Raw genomic sequence first — 22,963 nt, 5'->3', positions numbered from 1 at the left:
CGTCACGTCACGTCACGTCACGTCCAGACCCTCTATATCATCCGCAGTGAACGAGGAGACTTCTAGTCACTCGTCATCTTTTCAGATGTGGGTGAATAAAATGAAATGTTTACCAGTTTCATGAGCTTTACGTGAACGGACGTGTATTAACTAGATTCCAGATTCTGTCCGGAATCTCTACCCTGGCTTTTACGACACCAGCACTTCCCGGTCTGATCCGTGCGGTCACTCGGATTTATTTTTAAAACCAAGTTTTTCGCTTCCTCGTTGGTGTTTAAAAAGAGAACTCTCTGGAATTCTCCCCAGAGTACGCTAAAAGAAACCTCCTCCACCAGACGTGGGGATTTTCATATAACGCAAATTCGTGTTCACTCAAATAGTTGTTTTTCTTTTTTTTAAATTAATATAAATTGACTTGAAATATTTATATTGCCCGGGCCGTTCGGATCGACCTGCCGCACACCGCGCCGGTCACTACGCGACATCGAGCACAACATGACGCCTACGGTTATTAAGATTCGTACTGTACGGTGAACCGCTACTGAATTACGTGGCTGTTTTCGACCTGAAACAAACCGCTCAGAGAACGGCCCGTGTAATGGTGTGCGCTTTTGTTTGACGCGTTCCCTTTCACGCAGGCACAAACACCACGGCTTCAGATTTAAAGCAGACTAATGAATAGATTAATGGCGGACAAGGCCTTTCATCTGCATCCGCGCAAATTTAAATGCAAATGCGCCCCTCGCTTTGGAGAAGGGAAAATGAGAGGAAAGTGAAGGGGTGGACACACACACACACACACACACGCGCACACACACACAAGTTCGATGATGTAATAGGGTCTACGATTTTATCAATGGATGTCGTCCAGCTCTCATCTTCCATTTGTTCGGGAGGATCAAGTTCCAGCGAACGTGAAGCCTATTCGTGTTTTCACGTAGAGGTGGGAGACGCGACTGTCTCGGAACCTAGGGGCGTTAAAGGGGCAATATGTGATGTGTAGCACGTGATACCAAAAAAAGCCGTGGCTATAGACAGGATTTATCAATTGGCTGAGATTGTGAAAACTGACTTCCGGTCCTGAAGCTTGGTTGGAATTGGATGTGCATCAAGATCCTGGGGGCGGAGCTTCGTGAACAAGGACGGGACCTAACCATTAGAAGGGCGGGGGGGTGTTACCCTAATGTTACCCAACACCGCTTTAAACACAGTTTGTCAGTGATGTGAATTTTTTTTTTTTCATTAAAATAAACACAAATACTAATGTAGACAATTTTTAAAAACACGCTCAGATGTGGCATCCTAAGTGGTTTGATGAACGAGTTGGATGAGAAAATAAATCAATAAATCAACACTGCTCAGGGAGCGGAGGGATTTTACACAACCGACACACCACAGACAACTACGCAAGGCAAGACGGGCATGTAGAGGAAACACGACGAATTTGTTTAACCACCAAAAAAAAATCAGCACCGGAAAATCTAGATAAGACACGAAGCGCACGCGAACAAGCGCCGCAGTCAGAAACAGCACCGAATAAACAAATGCGTTTGGAAAGAAAGAAAGAGAGAAGAAAAAAAAAAAAAAAGGCCCACAGGTAAACCGCTGGAAAGACGGACATCAGGACATCGCTCATGCCGGGGTCGAGTACGTTATACAACGAGGGTTTTGGGTGACTTTCGAAAATAGCTGAGCGGCAAACGTTTTTCTAACGCCGCTGAAAAACTAAAGCGTGAAACACAAACAACGTTCAACAGAAACAGAAAACCAACTCGGCTGATGTATTCCGTATTTAAACACTTCCCATTTCCTGCACTTTTAAATACCGAAGACATCAGCAGGGGAATAAATAAATGTAACAAAAAAATTTTTTTTAATCACATGACATGGCACTTCCTGTGTAATCAGCCCTTATTTCCTGGTCAGGGTCGAGCTAGATCCAGAGAACACAAGGTGACGTTCTTGCGAGAAAAAAACGTCTCCGATGTGGGTTTTCTTTACAATAAAGCTGCCGGATATATACACGTTGACCCGGGCAGCATGACGCTAAAGTGGAAATGGAAGAGTGCGATCAGCTGTGAGCGAATCACAGACTGGCGAATCAGACTCGTATGTCCAGACACATGACGGCACGCTCCAGACTCCGGTCACGGACGTCTTCATGACGTGATGCGGCGAGGCTGCTCCAGGGCGTCCGTACGATGGTGAATTAATCGATACGGCAAAATTTCACGCTCCAAGGAAACGTACAGACGTCTGTACTACAAAATAACGTCCCAGACGTAATGATTCTGATCTACAGGAGTACGGAGAACGTTTTTGGAAAGGCGCACAGCTTTAGTCGAGTCCTACGAGCTAGTGTCAGCTAGTCTTTAATGACGCGATGTTAAGCTAGTAGCTACCTCCAGAGAGAGAAGTGCACCCGCATTTAACGAGGTGTCTGCGTACGCAAGACGGCTGCTGTGCGTACATTATGCTCGTCTGTAGCATGGCTTGTGCACCAACACCAACACGTGGTTACCCATTACGCTTAGCATTTCACGGTTCTTAACCGTCTCGCCCCCTCAAACCGAACGAAAGCGCTTCTGGGTTTTCAGGAATAGCGAAACACTTTCGAACGTACGCTCGGCGTTTCAGATTTAATACGCAGTTCAACCGTGACGACGATCACCACGACGACAGAAAGTCCGCACGTCCCCCCCCGTGAAGCTCCCTGAAACGTGCGGCGTTATTCGACATGTCGACGTGACTTCCGGGAAGTCGGGGCGTGAAACATCGAGAGGCTCCACCCCCTTTTTTAAAAAATAGCCAATAGCTTTTAACTTACCTCGCAGCCAGGAACTGTTGTGGGCGGGATACTTCGGATTCTAGAGGGCGTCCGATTGGGCAGAAAATCTGACGAGAAGCCGAAGTGCAGAACGATGTCATGGAAACCGGTGATCCGTATTGATGTTAGAGACAGACTGTACATTCTGAGCGCGTATATCTTCGTCGTTCTGGAGCGCACTAGCTCATAGATGACCGTAACGCTGATTCATATCCTTACTAAACTTCGGTTTCTTCACACTTCGTGGGGATTATAAAGAACGACGGCGCTGAAACGTAGCAGTCGCTTTGAAATCTTCCGGATGTACATAAGATACGCAGGCGAGTGTGTGAACAACGCTGCTGCTGCTTCTTCAAAGTCATGCATCGAGTATAAACTGGCATTTGGAAGCAACAGAGCAGCATTTTGGTTAAACTCTGTGTGTGTGTGTGTGGTGGGGGAGGTCTGAGAGGACCACTAGACAGCAGTGTCATGTTACCCATCGGGCTTTTGTTCTGCCGTGGGGGGTGGAGTGGTAGGGGAAACACTCAGGTTACATCCGCACTCGTCCAGTCGCCGAGATTTACTTCACGGCTCACGGCTCAGGTAAATCACAAGACAGAAACAGACGCTGGTTTTATGAGAGGCTTAAAAAAAAAAAAACTTCCGATATTCTTCATTAAATAAAGAAAAAGAAAGACGCCTTCAGTTAAAACACGTCTCCAAACTGCTTTCCCTTCTCGGCTGCTCTCCTTAGAGCGTCGACGACGCGGCGTACCACATCGCGTCGTTCGCTTCGGACCATACGCTCGACGGGTACGCTATTCGTTATAAATTATACCACGCAAGGTTTAATATACATTTACACTGAAAGCCCACACTCCTTCCTCTGAAAAAGTCGCTTCCTCTTTATCTAGAACAAGGAGGTGACGGGAATTTTAAAAAATGATGAAGTTCCTTAAACGTGTCGAAACCTGACACCCCCGACGAGGTCTTTCTGAACGTTACAGCGCCTTCAGAGCGCCCGTCAGACGGGTTACAGAAATAACCAAGCGCCAGGGAAACAGCGGCGTTCACAAACGACAGACCTGCTGTTCATCCACAGCGCCTTGACCAGGTCAGGGCTCCACCGATGTCTGATTTTGCTTTCATTTTTTTAAAATAAAATCAAGAAAACCAAGTGTTTATCTTTCGATACAACTCTCAAAAATAGAAATTCAATCGCTCCGTTTGCCCCGCCTCAAGCAAACTTTAAAAACACAAATAGCTTCCTCCAACATGCTAATGCATGCAGAATCATTGCCATACGATTATATATAACTTAGTTAGTATATATAACTTAATAGCGCTCGTTTCTCTTGAATAAACCCGCACCAAAATGACCGACATCCCTGACGGAACGTGTTCGACTGCGATTCTTGAACATCTCGTTCATTTCTTTGGACAGCTCTCATCCCACAGGAACGCCGCTTTCACCTTTACCCATGCCCCGTACTCGTGCTACTGGTATTATGAGGTTCGACATGTTTAAAAAAAAAAACAACAAAAACAAACGATGTTCCAACACGAAAGACACAGCGAGTTGTGCTCCAGTCCAAATCAGGTCGCATCCAGAGACGTTCACCTGCGATTATATACGACGCCAAATTTCGTCGAGGGATCTCGGAGGTCTAAGAAAGCGAATGATCGACTTAAGATGAGAATATTTCACGCAGCGTTAATAATCGGCGTCACTTTACGGATGGGAATCTTTGGGTCCTTACGAACGCACTGGGACAGGCGCTCGACACATCTGGCACAAACTGTTACCGCGGTTATCGTGTTGGGAATAAACCGATCGATCCGAAGTCCGTGTGACGGATCGAGGCCTGTACGAGGGGGGTTGGTCGAGAGCCTAATCAGTCGGACAATGAGGATGAGACGTCTTCGAATGGACAAGAATCAACCCGCTGACGTTTACGCCCTCTACGAGTCAGAAATCAAACGATGGCAAACGGTGGAAAAGCTCGTTTCCCCTGTCTTTGAGGACAACGGCTCTGGATTAAATTTAACTGTTCGTTTTACAATGAGAAATTGCGATCAGGTAAACACAAACAAGTAAATAAAATCATTCTTGCACTCGCTCTACGCAAAAACGTGTGTTGTTAAGCAAATGTGGGAAACTCCCATCTGCAGTTAAACAAGCGAGAGCGATTTCAAGCTGAACGCGGCGCGCCGATCACTTCTCCGAGGCACCGCAGGGCCGCACTGGTCGATCCACGTTCGGCTCCGTCGGCCTGTCGAGCGTAAACAAGACAAAACACAGCTGGAACGTCTTCGCGAGCGCTCGGCATACACGCCGTGATCGCACTTCGTCTTCGCCCGTAGCAGGCACGCCTGTAGTCCAGAGTAAACTCTATCGACAACTTTTAACATGACCACATCGCTGCGCTCCCTTCTGAGGGCATCGACATGTTTCATCTGTAACTCGAGCACAAACGGAGCCGCGGCATGAACACGAGACGATAAAAGAAGAAGAATTTCTCCACTCACCCTCTGCCCGGATCCAGGGCGATCGCTCTCGGCTGGTCCAGGTCCTGCCAGAACACCACTTTCCTGAGCGTACCGTCGAGCTCGGATACCTCGATGCGGTTCGTTTCTGAGTCTGTCCAGTAAAGTTTACTCCCTAACCAGTCGCACGCCAGTCCGTCGGGCGAGGCCAGGCCCGACACCACCGTGCTCTGGGCGCCGGAGCCCGAGCCGTTGAAGACGGCCCGTTTGATGGCCTCCTCGCTCACGTCGCTCCAGTAGATCAGACCATCGCTGTAAACGAAGTCCACGGCCGCCGCGTCCTCCAGGCCGCTCACCACCACCGTGGCGTTGGCGGCGCGTCCCTGGGCCGCGTCCACCAGCCGCAAGTCGCGCCTGTTGGCGTACAGGAGGAGAGGCACGGCTGCAGAACACACACACACACACACACACACACACCATTTCACTTAATGAAAGTCATAAAACAGCTCGTGAACGCTTGCGTGTTTAGTAAAAACGTGGTTTATTTCTTAAAACTCATTACAGCTGGGCGATACAACGATGGAACACAGGGATCATGAGCACTTCTGAACGGTTACAAACTCTAGACGCTGATCTGAACAATCATTCTATGATCCGATCGTCGTATAATGATTATAACATGTTTAACTAACGAAAACAATGGGGAAAAAAGGCGATTTCATCTTTAAACGCAGCACTAAAGTTCAGCTAGCCGCTTGGTAGGAGCCCGACGCACCGGGAGACACGTCGCGCGTCGCAGAAGCGTCTTGAAATAAGGGGACACCTTTTGTCGCATTTCAAACTAAAACTAAAACGGCCGAGAACATAAACAAGAAACAAAGACGAGAAAATAACGTATAAAGAAAACATTCCCACAGACCGCCACGCTCATAATGAAATATCTCGACCGCCCCGGTGTAGTTAGAGACACGACTCCAGGTTGACGTGCATCTGATGCTCGGTGCATTAAACACACCACAGCTGCTTAGTGCAACATCTCAGGCCCTGTTCAGACTAGTGTGTTTTACTTTTAAAACGCATAGCTGTTGCTACGGTTACGCCTGTCGTCTACACCACTCCGGTGTTTCTGACCCTCGAAAACTGAGACTTTTAGAAACGCCGAAGACCCGGTTTTAGCTTGAAAGCTCCGGGCTCGCGTTTCAGTGTAAACAGACCAAAACAAAGGCGTGGCTTCGCCTACATTCGCCCCCTGATTGGTTCTTCTGGATCGTCGCGTATCCTTCCCTGATTCGTCAAGCCCCTACCATATGACCGTCACGCTACCTTGATCGTATACACAACAACACGGAGACTGAACCGCAAGCTTCGCTGGCTTGTCGTCATTCTTAGCAGCTCTTGTGCAGTTAAATTCTGTATTTTATAACACTGGAGCTGCGTACATGCGCAAGAGGCGAGCTACGATGAGAGAAATCGCCAACAAGTCTCTTTTCGAGTGGCGTTAAGCCCTACGCGGAGCGCCGGTTTGGACTAGCAACCGACTTCCTGTTTACACTCGTACGCGCATGCCAAGTGTGCATGGATGATCATGTGACGTGCGTATTCGGTCGTGTAGTGTGGACGGGGATCGTTCTGAAACGCACTAGTGTAAACAGGGCCTCGGTTCGTCTCATAATTTTCCTCCCAACACTCCACTTAGTAAATTCTCACACACATGGTATCATCTCTATCCAACCCCGAGCTCGGGCTGAACGGCGTGAGAGTTGATCCAAGTGTAACCCCACCGTTCCCTCTTGTAACCAGTAATGACGAAGAACCAGCGTTCGTTCAGTGTAGAAAGCAAGGAAACGCCACAATATTCGCAGGATCGTGCAATCTGTTCAAATTACCGCAGACTGTCCGCAAACGTGGGCCAAGACGTATCCCGTGACGTCATCAAAACGCGCGTTCGGACAAATCCCCCTTCGATTCGCGTGCGTGGAACACGAGTGCAGCCAAAAGGTCTCATTTACCAACACACACCACTGTGAAAAACCTCCTCAGGCTGCTACGCAAAATCGAGTAGGGGTTGTTGTTTTTTTTGGCCGCAAAGATCATGAAAACCTCTACGCAAATCCTGTACGGAGTGATTATTATTCAAGTACCCGAATGATCAAGGACCAGAGCGTGTTCGACATGCTCGGACAGAACGGAAACGGCAGGGTGTTACAGGTTTCTAATCCGAAACACGTCACACCGAGTTCAGATAAACACCGGAGATGAGAAAAACCGTAAAGGAACGGCGCTCAGAGCGTTACGCCGCGTAGCTGACGGCGAATTCGCTCGACGGTCCTGAGACGTGGCGACGATACTCACGGAGACGAAAAACAATAAAGGTCCAGTAAACCTAAAGCGCGCACGTTTCCTCTCATAACCAATTCCGACGTTGTCCCCGAACAACTCAACTACCTGACTTCCTCTCAAAGCCCATTTATTTCCTCCGTCTCTGCTTGTTTTTTTTTCAGCTCGTATTTATTTACTCAGCTCTGAAGCAGTCTGACCTCGAGAACTTCCTCGGCTCTGGAGCTCGTACCTCCGCGGGGCTTTTGGCACGGACTCAAACCTCAGTTTGACTCATGGACCACTGCACACCGGTGCGCCGCTCTCGAGGGCAAACCCCGAGCTCCTGGCCTCCGGCTGCCGGGATGTTTTGTTTTGGGGTTTTTAAAACACGGGGAATTTCCTTTTCCAAATATTTAGAAATTTGCAGAGCAGCAGGGCGGCTCACTGAAGTCCGTCCAACACCCTTCGCTCGCTCGAGAGAGTGTAAATATGGGGAACGCTGCCCTTTCTTGGGGGGAGGTTAAACTTAATACTTAGCCACTGATAATAATCAAGTTTTTATAATCAAGTTTTAATAAAGAAATTTTTATGGAGACGCCCCGGCACATTTGTAACCTTCGAGATCAGATGTTCACACACTGGGCTCTCGTGAGAAGGGAAAGGAAGCTGGTGTGCACAATTAACTCAGATTGATTACAGTATTCAGTAATAAATAAATAAATAAACCCCCAAAACCTTAATATTTACAGTCTCATTGGTGGCTCGATTGCAAACACTGACACTTAGTTCTCATGAAAACACGAGCATCGTTCTGTGACCGTGTGGGTCCTTTTTTTTTTTTTCTTTTTAAAGCAAATGCCAAAATATTAGGAACACTTTATAACTCAGGCCATATTTACATACACAATAACCAACAACCAGGTGTGTGTAGTTCTTGTTTGTTAGTTTGTTGACAAACTACACCAAAATGACTGTTTCTTTAAACAGCTATCTACTTTAAAAAAAAAAAAAAAAAAAAACAACACACACACATTTTCACAAACATTATTCATTTCATGTAGCTTGAACAGGAAAGTTTTCTTATCTTTTTTTTTTTTTTTGGGGGGGGGGGAGCCACGCCATAGTTTTAACCTCTTCAAACTACAGGCCCAAATCTCTCTCTCTCACACACACACAAATAAATAAAAACAGCAAAAAAAATAAATAAAACAAATTCTGAAGCACAATGTCACACTGTTTAAATAAATAACAAAACACTTCCCACTTAAAAAGACGAGAGGAGCGAGTATAAATAAACTAGTGTTCAACTCCAGCTAAGTAGACTGCTAGCTAGCTAGCTAAGTGCGAGCAGGCTAGCAGTTCACAACAATGCAGCAGGGCTAATGAAAACTAGCTCTCCCAACACAAACCAGACACACACCGAGTCCGAGGAAACACTCCATATCCCCGCACAGCTTCTCCGGCAGTTTAAACATTAAAATAATCTCTCACTCGAGTGAACGTAACAGCGAGAATAAAGCAGGAAAGTACGAGCGAAAGGGTTTATAAACACAGCGAGAAGAGAACAGCGCGAGCCTCAGAGCAGAGACGCAGACTTTTTTTTTTTTTTTTTTTTGGGATCCTGCAACTCTTCTCTTCTCACACAGCTCCAGTCTGAGACCGAGGGAAACGCTGCACACTAGCTCACCAAGAGCCTCTTTCTCACTATCACACACCTATTGGATATTCCCGAACTTTCCTATAATAACAATACTAATTTTTTAAAAAAGGTCCACACTTACCGCGTATTTGCAAACAAAAAGTACACAAAAAGAGAGTCCGCAGCACTGCGCCCATGTTTTTCCTCCCGTGTTCTCGCCTCCTTTGCTCCCTGTGTTTCATCGCATGGCTGCGGTGTTTTATTCTCTTCTCCTGCACGGTAATATATCACTCGGGATTCGGTGCTTTATTTCCCCCCGCCGCCACTTCCAGTTGTTGGGAATTCGCTGTAGTTATAACGCAGACGTTATTCTCCGCTCCATTCCCAATCCCATTCTCTCTCTCTCTCTCTCTCTCTCTCTCTCTCTCTCTCTGTGTGTGTGTGTGTGTGTGTGTGTGTGGTGGCGCTGCAATTCCGAAATGGTTCCCTGACGCTGCGCCGCTTCCGAGTCCGTATCCTTCCGCCGGGAAAGGGGGGGAAATGGCACCCCTCCTCTTCCTCCTCCGCCTCCATTGCTATTCTGTCTGTGTGTGAAAACACTCGAACGCCTGCTATTGTTGTAACATTATTGTTGTCGATTTTTCCAAACTCAAAACGATTCCTGATATCCGATAACACTCATAGTAACCCTGCACCGCAAGAAATGGCCGTGTTTAGTTCTTTAGGAATTTTTTTTAAGTACCTTTCAATCAGCGCGAGACGCATTCCAGCGGGACTACTTTTTCACGGAATGAGCGGTGAAGCGGCTCGGCTCAGCTAAGCGTTGCTAACTGTGTGTGTGTATATATGTGTGTACTGAAGTGATCCCAGCAGCTCCGATGGGTTAAATTAGTGAAAGAAATCCTCGGGGTTGTGTTCATTAATAGATGAATGTTTAAGATGGTGCCGTTTGTGACTGCTTTCTCTCTTTTATAAATAAAATAAAATAAATAAAAATCCGCCGGGTTGAAAGGAAGTAAAGTGAGGTATATTTTGAAACACGAGCCAGTGCAGCCATGGATACTGTTCTACCCAAGACAAAGTTCTGTTCAGTCCCAAAATATATTCATTACATTGTTATATAAGCTTTTTTTTGGTCTAGTCAGCTAGTTCAAATGTACAAACGTGATGTGTAGAGTGAGGAATATCTTTGATAGAACTAGAATAAGAGATGCGCTCTGTCACCTCCCTATCGAATATGAAGAAACCATTACAGAATCTCTAATGGTTTCCACTATGAATACCATCAAAAACCATCAGATAACCATGAAAACCATTGCCATTATTGGTCCTGAATGGTATCCACTAGACATAACATGCCACCAATAGAAGGCAACAAATTACCATTAAAAACAGACAGGGACCATTACAGTTCCTGATTCCCATTATAACCATTTAAACCATTACAAATTCTATGAGGGTTCCTATTGTTTTGTTTGTTTGTTTGTTTGTTTTTTTAGGGGGTTCAGCAGGGCTGTACATTATGGCTGAATAATACAAACTATATTGCCAAAGATATGTGGACACCTGAGCATCACACCCAAACTGCTGTTATTACGTTTCAAGCACACAAATGTATGGAATGTCTTTGTGTGCTGTAGCGTTACAATGGTATATACTAGACATAACATGCCACCAATAGAAGGCAACAAATTACCATTAAAAACAGACAGGGACCATTACAGTTCCTGATTCCCATTATAACCATTTAAACCATTACAAGTTCTATGAGGGTTCCTATTATATTGTGCCCTGTGATGGACTGGCACCCTGTCTAGGGTGTACCCCGCCTTGTGCCCGATGCTCCCTGGGATTGGCTCCGGGTTCCCCCGCGACCCTGAAGAAGGAGTAAGCGGTAGACGATGGATGGATGGATGGTTCCTATTGTTTTGGTTTTTTTTGGAGTGGGGTAGGGGTTCAGCAGGGCTGTACATTATGGCTGAATAATACACACTATATTGCCAAAGATATGTGGACACCTGAGCATCACACCCAAACTGCTGTTATTACGTTTCAAGCACACAAATGTATGGAATGTCTTTGCGTGCTGTAACGTTATAACATCCTTTCGCTGGAACTAAGAGACCCAAACCTGTTCCAGCATCACAACGTCCCTGTGCACAAAGCGAGCTCCATGAAGTTATGGTTTAACAAAGCTGTAGTGGAAGAACTTCAGTGTCCTACACAGAGTCCTGACCTCAACCCCACTGAACCCCTTTGGGATGAACTGGAACACCGACTGCACCCCAGACCTCCTCAGTACCTGATCTCACTAATACTCTTGTAGCTGAATGATCACAAATCCCCACAGTCACGCTCCAAAATCTAGTGGAAAGCCTTCCCAGAAGAATGGAGCGCATTATAACAGCAAACACAGGGGGACTAAAACTGAAATGGGACGTTCAACACGCACGTATGATTGTGTGATTGTCGGTTTCCAACATACTTTATGTATAGTGTATTATTTGGTGGTGTATAGACTACTGATATCTCATACTGTGACATATGCAAATATGTTCTTAGTAAATCATATAAATGTGTGACCAAGCTCAGAGCTGCAGGTGTGTTTGTGTGACTTTTTAAAAAATAAATCAAAACCACATTCTCTTATAAAAATCATTTTGATCAAAAATAATGTTGGCCACTTCTCAACCATGTAACGGTTCATCAGTGTGTATTGATATTATGATATTTGTTTATATCATTAAGTCCATATTAAAACACGTTGTCAGAACACTAGTCATACCTGCCTAGAAGTTAGAGTTAGGCTTCCATATATTCATGCTTTTTTTTTCCCACATATTTTAATGCTGGAGCTATTTTGTGCTAAAGTCATATAGTAATAAAGTAGAGAAAACTGTTTCACCAAGTTATAGGACTCCACAAGATATCCTGCACATGTATATGAGTTTTGGATTGATCCATTATCACTACAGCATCCTGTTGTCTTACCTCTATTCCAGTAAACAAAAATATACAAATCTTTTTGTATCCACTATTGATTTACAAATTCTTTATTCATAAAGAGAAATATGTTTTATTCAATCTCAGTATTTAGCATTTCCAAAGACTGAACTGAACAATATTAATTAACACTGGAACTCTTATTTATTGTGAAAATTTCCATGGTCTAACAAACGTTTGGTTATTAAAAATTTTTAAATAATCAGTATAATCCTACAATTCAGTATATATAGTACTGTTTGAATATGATAATAATAACAATCATAAAACCACTATCACAACCACCACCACCAATAATAATATATTATTATTGTTGTTGTTTTGTTGTTGTTATATTAGTATTATAACATTATTATTATTATTATTGTTATTATTATTATTATTATAGCATTATTGGTAGTTTTACCATTTTTACCAGAACCTTCAAACATTTCTTCAAAGAATTAACATTTTATTTTTGCCAGAGAAAATAGTAGCCTACATTAAATTCGAATTGTTCTTAAAAGAAACCACTCACAAAAACAAGACCGAACCATCACCATCTTAAATATATATATACAGTGATATTAAAATACAAAAAGCAATTCAAGAAAAACATGAAAAGATTTGTGAAACTAAACCGAGTTCCTTAAAATGGAGCACAGGAGCAGGAAGGCGGCTGTAGGTTCAACTGAGTGACTGCTGCCACCTTTGGTCAAAAATTGCAAATACAGCTCATTCGATGTTTCGACGTACAGTATGGCAAGTGCGTTTTCATATAGTTTGTAACAAGCCCTGGTTTGACTTCACTTCTTCATCTAAGTTGCCATCATAAGGCACTGTAGCACGTCATTAGCTAGTACTTCATTAGCAAAGTCCAGTCAGCTTTGCAAATTGCTTTAAATGGATGGAGCTGTTTATAATAAGTATAAGCATTTAATCAATAAATATACCTTAATAAGTAGATTTACGCCACTGTCTAGTGCCACAGGTCGTAGGACTTAGTTGATTCACATTCCCGAAATAATGAGTGGAAGTCGACAAAGTCATGTTAAAAACCATACTGGAACACAGCGAATATTGCAAATGACATTTACCATGCATGCTCTTAGCAAGTGTTACAGTTAACTAGAGTAGCTCACCTCACACACGTCTGCACACACCTTCACACTCACAAACCTGCTCGTTAAGAAAGTATTCATGTGAAAATAGTGCACATCCAATGTAATTTACCACCAAGAAGTAGTGTTTGTTTAGACACAAAACAGAAGTGCGGCACAATGTGTACACTGCATCAGTGACTTTCCTATGGATCGGTGTCATCAATGTAAATACATCGGTACAACATAGTGGAAAATAAAATCACAACGATTCGATGTACAGCAAGTAAATACAGTTTGAAAAGCCGCTGTTTTTCGGTAAGGAAGTCCTGAAAGGATATGGCCATATAAAGGTGCTTGTGAAAGTCTGAAGAACAGAACTATCTTTCTCGGTATATCCTGTCTTTTATTTCTTTACTAACACCCTGCAATAAAGGCATTAATCACCCAAATCGTACTGTATCCCAACCAAAACCAACCGAATATGTTTAATCTGATGTGCAACTGAGTAATAGTTTTGACTTGGTTAAAGCAGTGGAGTACTGGCTGGCTAATAGGATGGGTGAACTTCAAACCTAAATCAAGTAATACACAAACACGCCAAAGTGATTGAACGAATGAAGCCTCTGAAAGGAGCGATCTGATTATGCCGCGGTTCTTATATTAGCTTAATTATTGATTGACTGGTCTTACACAGAGAGAGGAAATGTTAATGACTTATGCATTGCCATAACAAAGAATGTCCAACAGTTTTCCAGTCCTAAATTTTGAAGTTTCCTGAGGTCTTTGTATTGCTTTTCATTTCATTCCCCACAACCCTGAACTCCATAGCCTCCATCTTGTTACATGCCTCCAGCAGTTACAGCATCTTATACGAGGGGAGCATGTGACTCTTCTCAACCCGAAAGGTCCTACATATCAAAATATTTTGTTTTAGTGAGCAGGGGGGGGGGGGGGGTTGTTGGGGGGGGGGGTACATTTCAATATTGACTGGGATTGTCTCTTCAATCATCAAGGATTTGGTTGAGCTTTAGATCTCATAGTGAAGGTCGTTGAGCTCCAGTCTTGTGTAGTGTCTCCTGTCAAAGGATTCCATGGCTCTGCGGCCCACGATGGCCACGACAAACGTGAGAATGATGAGTGTGAGCACGACCAGCAAAGCCAGGCTATTCTTCCACATCAAATGTGACTCCTTAGCCTTATCTGAGGCAGAGGATACTGCTGGAGGGTCAGGGCCTGAATCTCCATTTTTCACATCATTCTCCATCTCTACAACGACTATAGTTGTCCTTTCAATGGTAGTTGTGGATGTAGTGGTTGTAGTGGTTGTAGTGGGGGTAGTAGTTGTGGTTGTAGAGGACGTAGTAGTTGTGGTCGTAGGGGGAGTAGTAGTTGTGGTTGTAGGGGGAGTAGTAGTTGTGGTTGTAGAGGGCGTAGTAGTTGTGGTCGTAGGGGGAGTAGTAGTTGTGGTCGTAGGGGCAGTAGTAGTTGTGGTTGTAGAGGGCGTAGTAGTTGTGGTCGTAGGGGGAGTAGTAGTTGTGGTTGTAGTTGGAGTAGTAGTTGTGGTAGTAGTTGTACTAGTGGTAGCAGTAGTAGGTATCATAGTTTTCTGTGTGGCTTGTTTCTGTAAGGTTGGAATCTCACCTACTTTAGCAATGGATTTCCCATGGGGCTCTGGCTTTTTTGCTGGCCTGATCTGCTTTTTGGAAGGTCTGATTGGATTTGGGAGTGGCTGTGGTTGGACTGGATGTGTAGTTGTTGTGGTACTCGTTGTGGCAGGTACCTTTGTGGTTGTAATTGTGGATTGCGTTGTTGTTGTTGTAGTTGATGTAGTGGTTGGCATGATTTCAACAGGCATCGTAAGGAGGATAATTGCCAGCTCTGTGGGCGCTATGGTGGAGGTGGTTGCCGTAGTCGGAGGCGTGGTTGTAGAGGACTGCGTGGTACTTGTCGCAGTGGTGGGCTGGGTTGTGGTTGTTGTGGTTGTTGGTTTCATGGTTGTCGATGTAGATTGAGTAGTTGTAAGTTGTTTTGCTACTGTAATGGGCATTGTGGGTACTCTCTCCTTTTCTTTTGCCAAAGGGTGTGTCAAACCTTTTAAAAAATAAACCATTAGTACTAGTTACATATGCAACTGTGGTTCTATAAACACATGCGAAGACAGTGAGAACCATCTGTATAACTTCTTAGGTGCGTGCACATACTTGCCGTAACCTTCCAACAAATATGTCACTAAATGACGTATGACACAGTGTCACAGTGCAATAAATACCAGTGTCAGTTGGCGATTCATTCCAATGGGCTTTCCTCATGTTGATGAATGACAGGGCCTGTGGTCATGCCATTCTCATTTCTCACAATGGACATGTCTCGGTTTATGGCATTTGGGTTCCAGCTAGTTTGATAACCCACGTCTGAAAAGATTGTAGTTCCAGAAAATCTGGGGAATTACTGTTGTGGCTGCTATGAACAATTTTAGCACACTTAACGGTACCATACATAGTAACCTGTCTAAATCTGAATGGCCGGCATAATAATGTCTAGCACTCTTAGTAAATCTAGCTTCAGAATTATGAACTGTGTGGTCTGTGTCAATGTTAAGTAGCTTTTTCTATGTGAGACCAAGAGTTAAAATGTTTTCCACATAGGTGTTGTGAATGGCCTTCCCCTTTGTGGGGGCCAGTCATCCAAGTGCCGCAGTATTCTCAAGCCTCCGGCCATCGGGGGAGACAAAGGTCACGATAACACCTGTGGTGCTAATATGAGGCGAACGGTCGAACCTGGCCTTGAAAGCTAAAGCTTAAAATCACCTGTGTACTGGAGCAATGTGGACATATTAGGAAAAGGGAAAAACAGGCGTAGCACGGGTCCACCAACTTGAATCAGTACTGTTGTTGCAAGCCATGGATTACATCTCATAACTTTAGCATGTGAAAAAGACGGCTATTTAGGAACCAGTTCAACTGTCGTCCTTTTTCTGAACAGAATGAACATCTGGTGTCCTTGAATCCTGAGAAGGTTGGGGCCCAGCGACAGACCTGACACTGTAAACAAGCCTAACTGATCTGATGTAGTCACTGTTCAATGGCCAATGTTTTTGAATGTTTTTTGACCCTTTAGAAAGGTGGGGGAGGATATGTAGGACCTGTCCCACAAGATTGATGGGGGGGTGATCAGATATCTGCTAGATGTCCCTGCCTAAGACTTATGCAATGTAGGAAAGCCCTTTGTGGGCATTTGACCAGTTTGCACTGACCTTAAAGTACCTAAAATGCTTTTTTTTGTTATTCTGAAACCTGCACTCTCCTCTCCAGGGCCTCTTTAGAGGCAGGCCCAAACACCAACCCTTTCAAAGGTTTGATGAACACACATCCAGCCTCAACAGAAGGATCAGCCTCTGCAGACTGGAGTGATTGTTCCAATGCTAGCAATACACCAGCTAACATATTGCCAAGGTTGGCATGTGGCCCAGCTTATGATCCAGCATATTGCCTGGAACACACTACAGGCATAAACCTGCCAGCCGAGCATGCCATCTCAGAGCAGAGGAATTGTTAGCCGGACACCGCAAGATGGTCAAGGTCAAGGCAGCGAGGACATATCTCGTGCTTCAGGGAGTGTAGACACTGACTACACAGGTATGATTTGGATAACCGCTTATTCACGTACTGTGAAAAGAATGAGGGATCTACTGTGTGGAATCAACTCCAGCTCCAGGGCTACATGTTAGCAGAAATTAGCTTGAAGATGCCACAGAGTCCCATCGTGTTTCAGTAGAATATATACTCACCGCAGCAGAAGAGATAACACGAGTGTATTGCCAGCTTTGGAGGACAGGTTACCTGTAGCTCTGACCATAGTCACTAGCTGCTAAGTGGATAGCTCTATATGGTGCACGTGTGGTCCGACATACGCATGCGGCGAGAAGAAGCCAGGAATAACTCGATGTATTGCAAACACTGGATCATATGCCACTTTGTTGGAAGGTGTTGGTATGCAGTGTGCACACGCACTAGGTATCCAGGTAACTCTGAATACCCCTGGCAGATAGCAGGGGTGAAATCCCAGTAGTAATCACCACCAAACATCAAAATCAAGAGTTAATCTAAAACAGTTCATTTAAATACTGTTGTATCATTTATAAAAAAAAAAAAAAAAAAAAGTGCTAGATTAACCAGTTACTGATAAGGCAAAGGTCCTCATCTCTAGTCATAGGCATCCTGCACATTTTGAAGTTTTCCACAATCCTCAATACAGTAGGAAAATCTTTAAACTGTGCAGGGCAGCGGGTCCCCAGGACTGGGGTTACGAACCGATGCGATAATGTGCTATTTTGCTTTTACTGGAGAAACGTTACCTTTGAATATATCATAAGTGTTAGTCCCGGGCGTGGCCGACATCAGAGGGCAGTCCTGCTCAGTTTCACAATGAAACAGGTAGCAGTTCTCACTACCATCTTGGCCTGATGGCTTATACACCACCATGTTGCACTTTATACCTGTGAGAGAGGTAGAACGGTAGTTAGTGCACGTCTGTAGGGTGCATACTCAGTACAAAACGGACCATCGCTAAAGTTTCATACTTGGGGCACATGCAATGACAAACATATATGGCCTGATCAAAAAATATGAAGAGTAACAACCATGTCCTCAGTGGCTTTAATTTAAAAAAAAAAAAAACAACAACAACGGTGACATAACAAACCTATCCATATTACAAAGATTAATGTTTGTAAAATGAAACAGTCAATTAACCAAAAATCCACAGCTCTTGCTGTAGTTCTATTAGTTGTAGTTTCTTACTATAATACCTCAGCTCATGGGGGAATCCGAGCGAAAGCAGTTACCTGGTTTCAGCTCTACCGAGCAACAGGCCAGGATGCAGTCTCTTTCTGCCTCTTTCTTCCTGACATCCATTACGGTCTTTTGATGATCTAGAGCCTTGTGCACATTCACAATGGTGTCTCGATGCTGTCTGGAGTAACATGTCTCACCACTGGAGCCCAAAGCACAACTGCAAGCCCGGAGAAAGATCAGAGCTCCGAGTAGCAGCTTAGCCGCCCTGAAGGAGCGTCGATGGGCTGGGAACATGGCTTTTAGGTGCTCAGGAGATCCACAGGCTTCTCAGAGTCCTGATGGGAAAGGATTAAAACCTGCTGGATGACGACCGGTAAGGCTTATTAAAGAAAACCCAGGTGTCTTCTGACACATTAGGCACATAGCGTGATCCCTCATAATTCATTTGATTCGTATAGCGCCTTTCCTACACCCAAAGACTCTTTACAGAAGACTCGATTAAAACAATATATCCTCTAAAGTCATACTTTGTTTCGCTTAGTTTTACGGTTCCAAAGGACCTCAAGCACCGTCCTTTACACACCGAACTACAACTATAGAGATAGCGTAGAGATCGTACAGACCACGCAACGGTGAAAATGTAACCCTTTAACGTGTTTACATCATCAATAGGACACATTACATTCTAACATTGCATATACATTTCATTCACATCTGCAGGTCATTAAAGAAGATAAAAGATGAATCGAAATGAATCGGAGAAATCAGGTACTAACCAGTGCCTTGTATGTGTATGTACAATGCCATTAGACGGTCTCAAGTCCCCTGGGTCCACAGTTCATGCGTAGTCGTCTGTCTCAGTAGAACTTTGCTCCTTTTCCTGAAACATATTTCAGAAGTTATTGTAAGGGCTTGATACCTTACTGGTATCATAAATGTAGTTACTTATCAGTTTGGCTGATAAGTTGCAGTGTATTTATTACCGCGTTTACACTGGGTTCATGGTATAAAATTGTGAATAGGACTACGTGTACCGTATATAAATTTGGATTTCCTAACTGGTCCTATTACTGGATATTGTATTACTGGATGTTTTAAAAATGAACAGCTTTAGGTCAGAGATTTCTTTATGCATTTTGTCTTAGTCTATTACAGTTCAAATATAATGTTTATAGGTGCTGAAAAATAAAACACTTGAATAAATCTCTGGTCTGCGTTGCGATTTCTTGGCTTTACTGCACGCTGCCCGAGTTGGAGAACACCACGAGCGTCCCTGTCACAACCACAGGCCCAGTTACGCGCTAGAAGAATACGTGTTACTGCCAACCATTCCCTCAAGTACACTTTAATATATACATGAGTTTATAACGCGCACCGATTTAATAGTGTGTTATGACTTTTCCGGTCTTGAGAACGTGACAAAATGCAATGGGGCGTCGATTCAACGAACCGCTCGGCGTAAAACTACCGCGTCAGACAGTTTTCCAGAAGGAAAGAGCTGCACAGTCTAGCTGTAAACAGTACTTTCCGTTTCAGCTCATAGATGTGCCATAAGGCTGAGCTCTGGGAATTGGCCAGATCACTATAACAACTCAATATGATGTATCCGAAGACATTTGGTGATGATTCATGGATTTGCTAGCACTAAATTTGGTGCAAAAGAAACTCATCCAACCTGATAACGTCTCTTTGTACTCCTCAATGTCTACTGCTTTCTGCACACCGATCTTAATCTGCGTTATGGCTGTTCGATGACCCCTCTGATCCACATGTTAATGTTAATGAGTCTTTATCGGTCAGGTATACATTACAGCACAGTGAAATTCTTTTCTTCGCATACCCCGGAATGTTAGGAAGATGGGGTCAGAGCACAGGGTCGGCACCTGGAGCAGAGAAGGTTAAGGGCCTTGCTCAAGGGCAAAGCTGGGCAGAGCTGGGGCTTGAACCGCCGACCTTACAATCAGTAACCCAGAGCCTGGCAGTGCTGGGGCTTGAACCCCCGACCTTCCGACCTTTTATCCACAAGATTGCTGGTCACTAGTAGTTTAGGAAGTGCTCCTTGCACTCATGCAGTCATTAACATGCAACACTCAACTGAAGTCTACAAAACACCAGTCTGGCAGATTTATACCACGCATTTACCGTAGAGGAGGTCACATGACATATGGCTCGCTGGAACGTATATTTTTGTCCGCATGTTTGGGTTATACCTAATAAACTGCTAACTTAGTGCGTATGGAACGTCGATTTACGTCATTGCATTTTAAGGGCAGCGTCACCATCGCGTGCGGAAAACGCCCTCCGTTACTTGCTTGTACGCCTAACACATACGAAAGCCAAAAAGATTTTTGGGAAAGGAAAAGCAAAAATAAGAGTGGAGAAAAGAAACGCTCCAAACTAGCCCCCCCCCCCCCCCCCCCCCAAAAAAAAAAAAAAAACAAAAACAAACAAACAAATGAAACTTTGCACAATTATGTTCAATTAACAACTAACTTATTTACCATGCATTCACTGTAAAGAATTTCTGTAATACTTGTGTGAAATGTGTTTCACGCGTCAATACTGTGATCGTCTTAGAAAATATTCACAGCACTAGTAATTTATACTACTAGAGGATCTTGATGTGCAGCTAAAGTAAATCTCCTGTACGATATTGTAATAAAACAGTAAAACACCCATCGCGATTACTGTGAAATAAGCGTACGTGCCTGAAACAGCAAAGGAACCTTGTCTTATCAGGGGGAGCAAAAAAAAAAAAAAAGAGTAAAGAAGTCGATCGCTTTTAAGGAGCATGACTCTCAGATGCTGTCATTATTGTTCTCGTTGTTCATTTTATTGTGTAACTTACGTTATGTTATACCTGTATACTCAAATTCCATTAACATTTATTTCATTATGCTGTTAACTTTTGTTATTCTTTTTTTTTTTTTTGGTATTATTACAAAGAGAGTCCAACAATTGTGCCTAAATATTGCTGAACTGAAATGAAATCAATGCTTCCATGAATACAACCACGTTGCGGCATAATACACTATGTGGCCAGAATTTTGTGTACACTCGACCCTAACATTATGTGCGTGTTGAACAGCTCATTCCAGATTTAATCCCCGTGTGTTTGCTGTTATAATGCGCTCCACTCTTCTGTGAAGGCTTTCCACTAGATTTCGGAGCGTGACTGTGGGGGTTTGTGATCGTTCAGCTACGAGAGTATCAGTGAGATGTTGGGTGAGGAGGTCTGGGGTGGACACTTGAGACATTCTATACGATGGTGTGCTTTTAACTTTTGTGGCAACTTTTTCCCGAAGATTTGGCTGTATAGCCAAGTCCATCCATTTATATACCACTATGCTACAGGGTCATAGGGAACCTGGAACCCCTGGACAGGGTGCCAATCCATCGCAGGGCACACTCACATACACATCCATTCATACACTACGGACACTTTGGACACGCCAATCAGCCTACCATGCATGTCTTTGGACTGGGGGAGGAAACCGGAGTACCCGGGAGAACATGCACGCAGAGCGCCGTGGCGGGAATCAAACCCCCAACCCTAGAGGTGTGAGGCGAGCGCACTAACCACTAATCCTGTACTAGTACCGCTCCAACATGCAATGCAGGGTGACGATGAAGGCAGTATAAGCGTTACAGGATCAGCACAGGGAGATGAAGAGATGAGGAGATGAGGAAATGAGCCGCACACTGGTGCTGATGTTGACGCGTCGCTAGGATACAGAAGCATCATCCGTTATAACACCATCACTGTGATGCAATCAGAATGAAATCGCCAAATGGCTCAAGTACATGGTGTTTATTTCCTTATTTCCAAACCGAGGCCCGCTTTTGTTCGTTTAAATCGCACTCAATGAACCCAAGGCTTTTCTAACACCTGCGAGCGTCGCTACTGGCCTTCTGTTAAAAAAACAACAACCAACAACCCATAAAATAAATAAATAGATAAATCAGGCAACTTACCTTCACTGAAATCACCAAAATAGCTCCCAGGGGGACGAAACAGTCGACATCATCATCCAGCAAATGATCTTATGCATCCTAGGCAGCGAGCTGAAGGAAAAAGCGGGCTCGTAAAGACCAGGCTTTCGTGAAGCTCCTTAAAGATGCTCTCAAGGATGCTCAGTGTGCTCTAAAATGGTGTCTTCGGGCACTGCATCACACCGAGAGCTCTCACACGGTTCAAACACCACGTATTAAAGACAAATTATTTCTCAAACGAGCAAACAAACCTTCCCGTTGTGCACACAAAAGACCGAGAGAGGAAACCCAACGCGCCGAGCTATAGGTAACACCAAACAGATCAAAAATACACACGGCAGGCAAATGAGCGCGCGATTAATTAGCGTTAGTGAGTGGATCCAGAGCAATCTTCACGGCTTCATCACGACTCTGACCCATTTATTCCCCCCTCTTTTTGGGCTCTTTTGTCCCCAGTGATAGCAGCTGAGCGAAGACACGTGTTTCCTGCAGAACCCGTATGTTCACTGAAGCAATCTGAGTGAATGAAGACACCACACAAAGAGGTGCTGAAGGAGGAGAATATATCCAACACCCCCCCCCCCCCCCATCACCACCACCACCAACCCCCCATCTGTGAAATTATACAACCTCAGAACCTAGCAGTTGTGTTTTTCATGCACTGCTAAGCATCCCGTCTCAAAAGAAGGGCACGTCTTTATTACCTTTCATTCAGCACACTGCATTCCATTGTGTGTAAATGATATGCGGCTGTAACGGTCTGGGTAAGTGTGTGTGACTGTAACTGTGTGGGTAAGTGTGTGTTAGCTGGCACTCGGTCATCTGCCATCGATTTGCA

General features: G+C 44.3%; 2 protein-coding genes across 2 annotated transcripts in view; both read right to left on the bottom strand.

The window, feature by feature from the left end:
• Window positions 1–9,693, bottom strand: part of lrp6 (low density lipoprotein receptor-related protein 6) — a 47,763-nt gene extending 38,070 nt beyond the window's left edge. Inside the window, exons 1-2 of the mRNA XM_017494434.3 lie at window positions 9,397–9,693; window positions 5,339–5,738 (exon numbers count right to left, since the gene is read on the bottom strand). Of these exons, the coding sequence (XP_017349923.1) occupies window positions 5,339–5,738; window positions 9,397–9,496 (500 nt within the window). The 5' untranslated portion in view covers window positions 9,497–9,693. The remainder of the gene's footprint in view (window positions 1–5,338; window positions 5,739–9,396) is intronic.
• A 2,637-nt stretch (window positions 9,694–12,330) lies between these two features.
• mansc1 (MANSC domain containing 1) lies at window positions 12,331–22,669 on the bottom strand. Its single transcript, XM_053688368.1, has 5 exons — window positions 22,108–22,669; window positions 18,909–19,012; window positions 18,183–18,467; window positions 17,694–17,834; window positions 12,331–15,430 (listed from the first exon to the last, which is right to left on the bottom strand). The coding sequence occupies exons 3-5, from the start codon at window positions 18,424–18,426 to the stop codon at window positions 14,367–14,369; spliced, it is 1,449 nt and encodes a 482-aa protein (XP_053544343.1). The 5' UTR covers window positions 18,427–18,467; window positions 18,909–19,012; window positions 22,108–22,669; the 3' UTR covers window positions 12,331–14,366.
• Between the last annotated feature and the right edge of the window lie 294 nt (window positions 22,670–22,963).

This window comes from Ictalurus punctatus, chromosome 19, assembly GCF_001660625.3.
Source record: "Ictalurus punctatus breed USDA103 chromosome 19, Coco_2.0, whole genome shotgun sequence".
Classification (NCBI taxonomy): domain Eukaryota; kingdom Metazoa; phylum Chordata; class Actinopteri; order Siluriformes; family Ictaluridae; genus Ictalurus; species Ictalurus punctatus.
Note: the sequence above shows the minus strand (reverse complement) of the source record. Positions and strands in the feature narration are given on the sequence as shown.

Bases quoted from the DNA above. Each gene is read 5' to 3' on its own strand.
- mansc1 (XM_053688368.1), bottom strand. From the start codon at position 18,426: ATGTTCCCAGCCCATCGACGCTCCTTCAGGGCGGCTAAGCTGCTACTC. The intron at 17,835-18,182 runs GTAACTGCTTTC...CCTCTCTCACAG, and splicing joins CTCGGTAGAGCTGAAACCAG to GTATAAAGTGCAACATGGTG. The intron at 15,431-17,693 runs GTAACGTTTCTC...ATTTTTTAAAAG, and splicing joins CACTTATGATATATTCAAAG to GTTTGACACACCCTTTGGCA.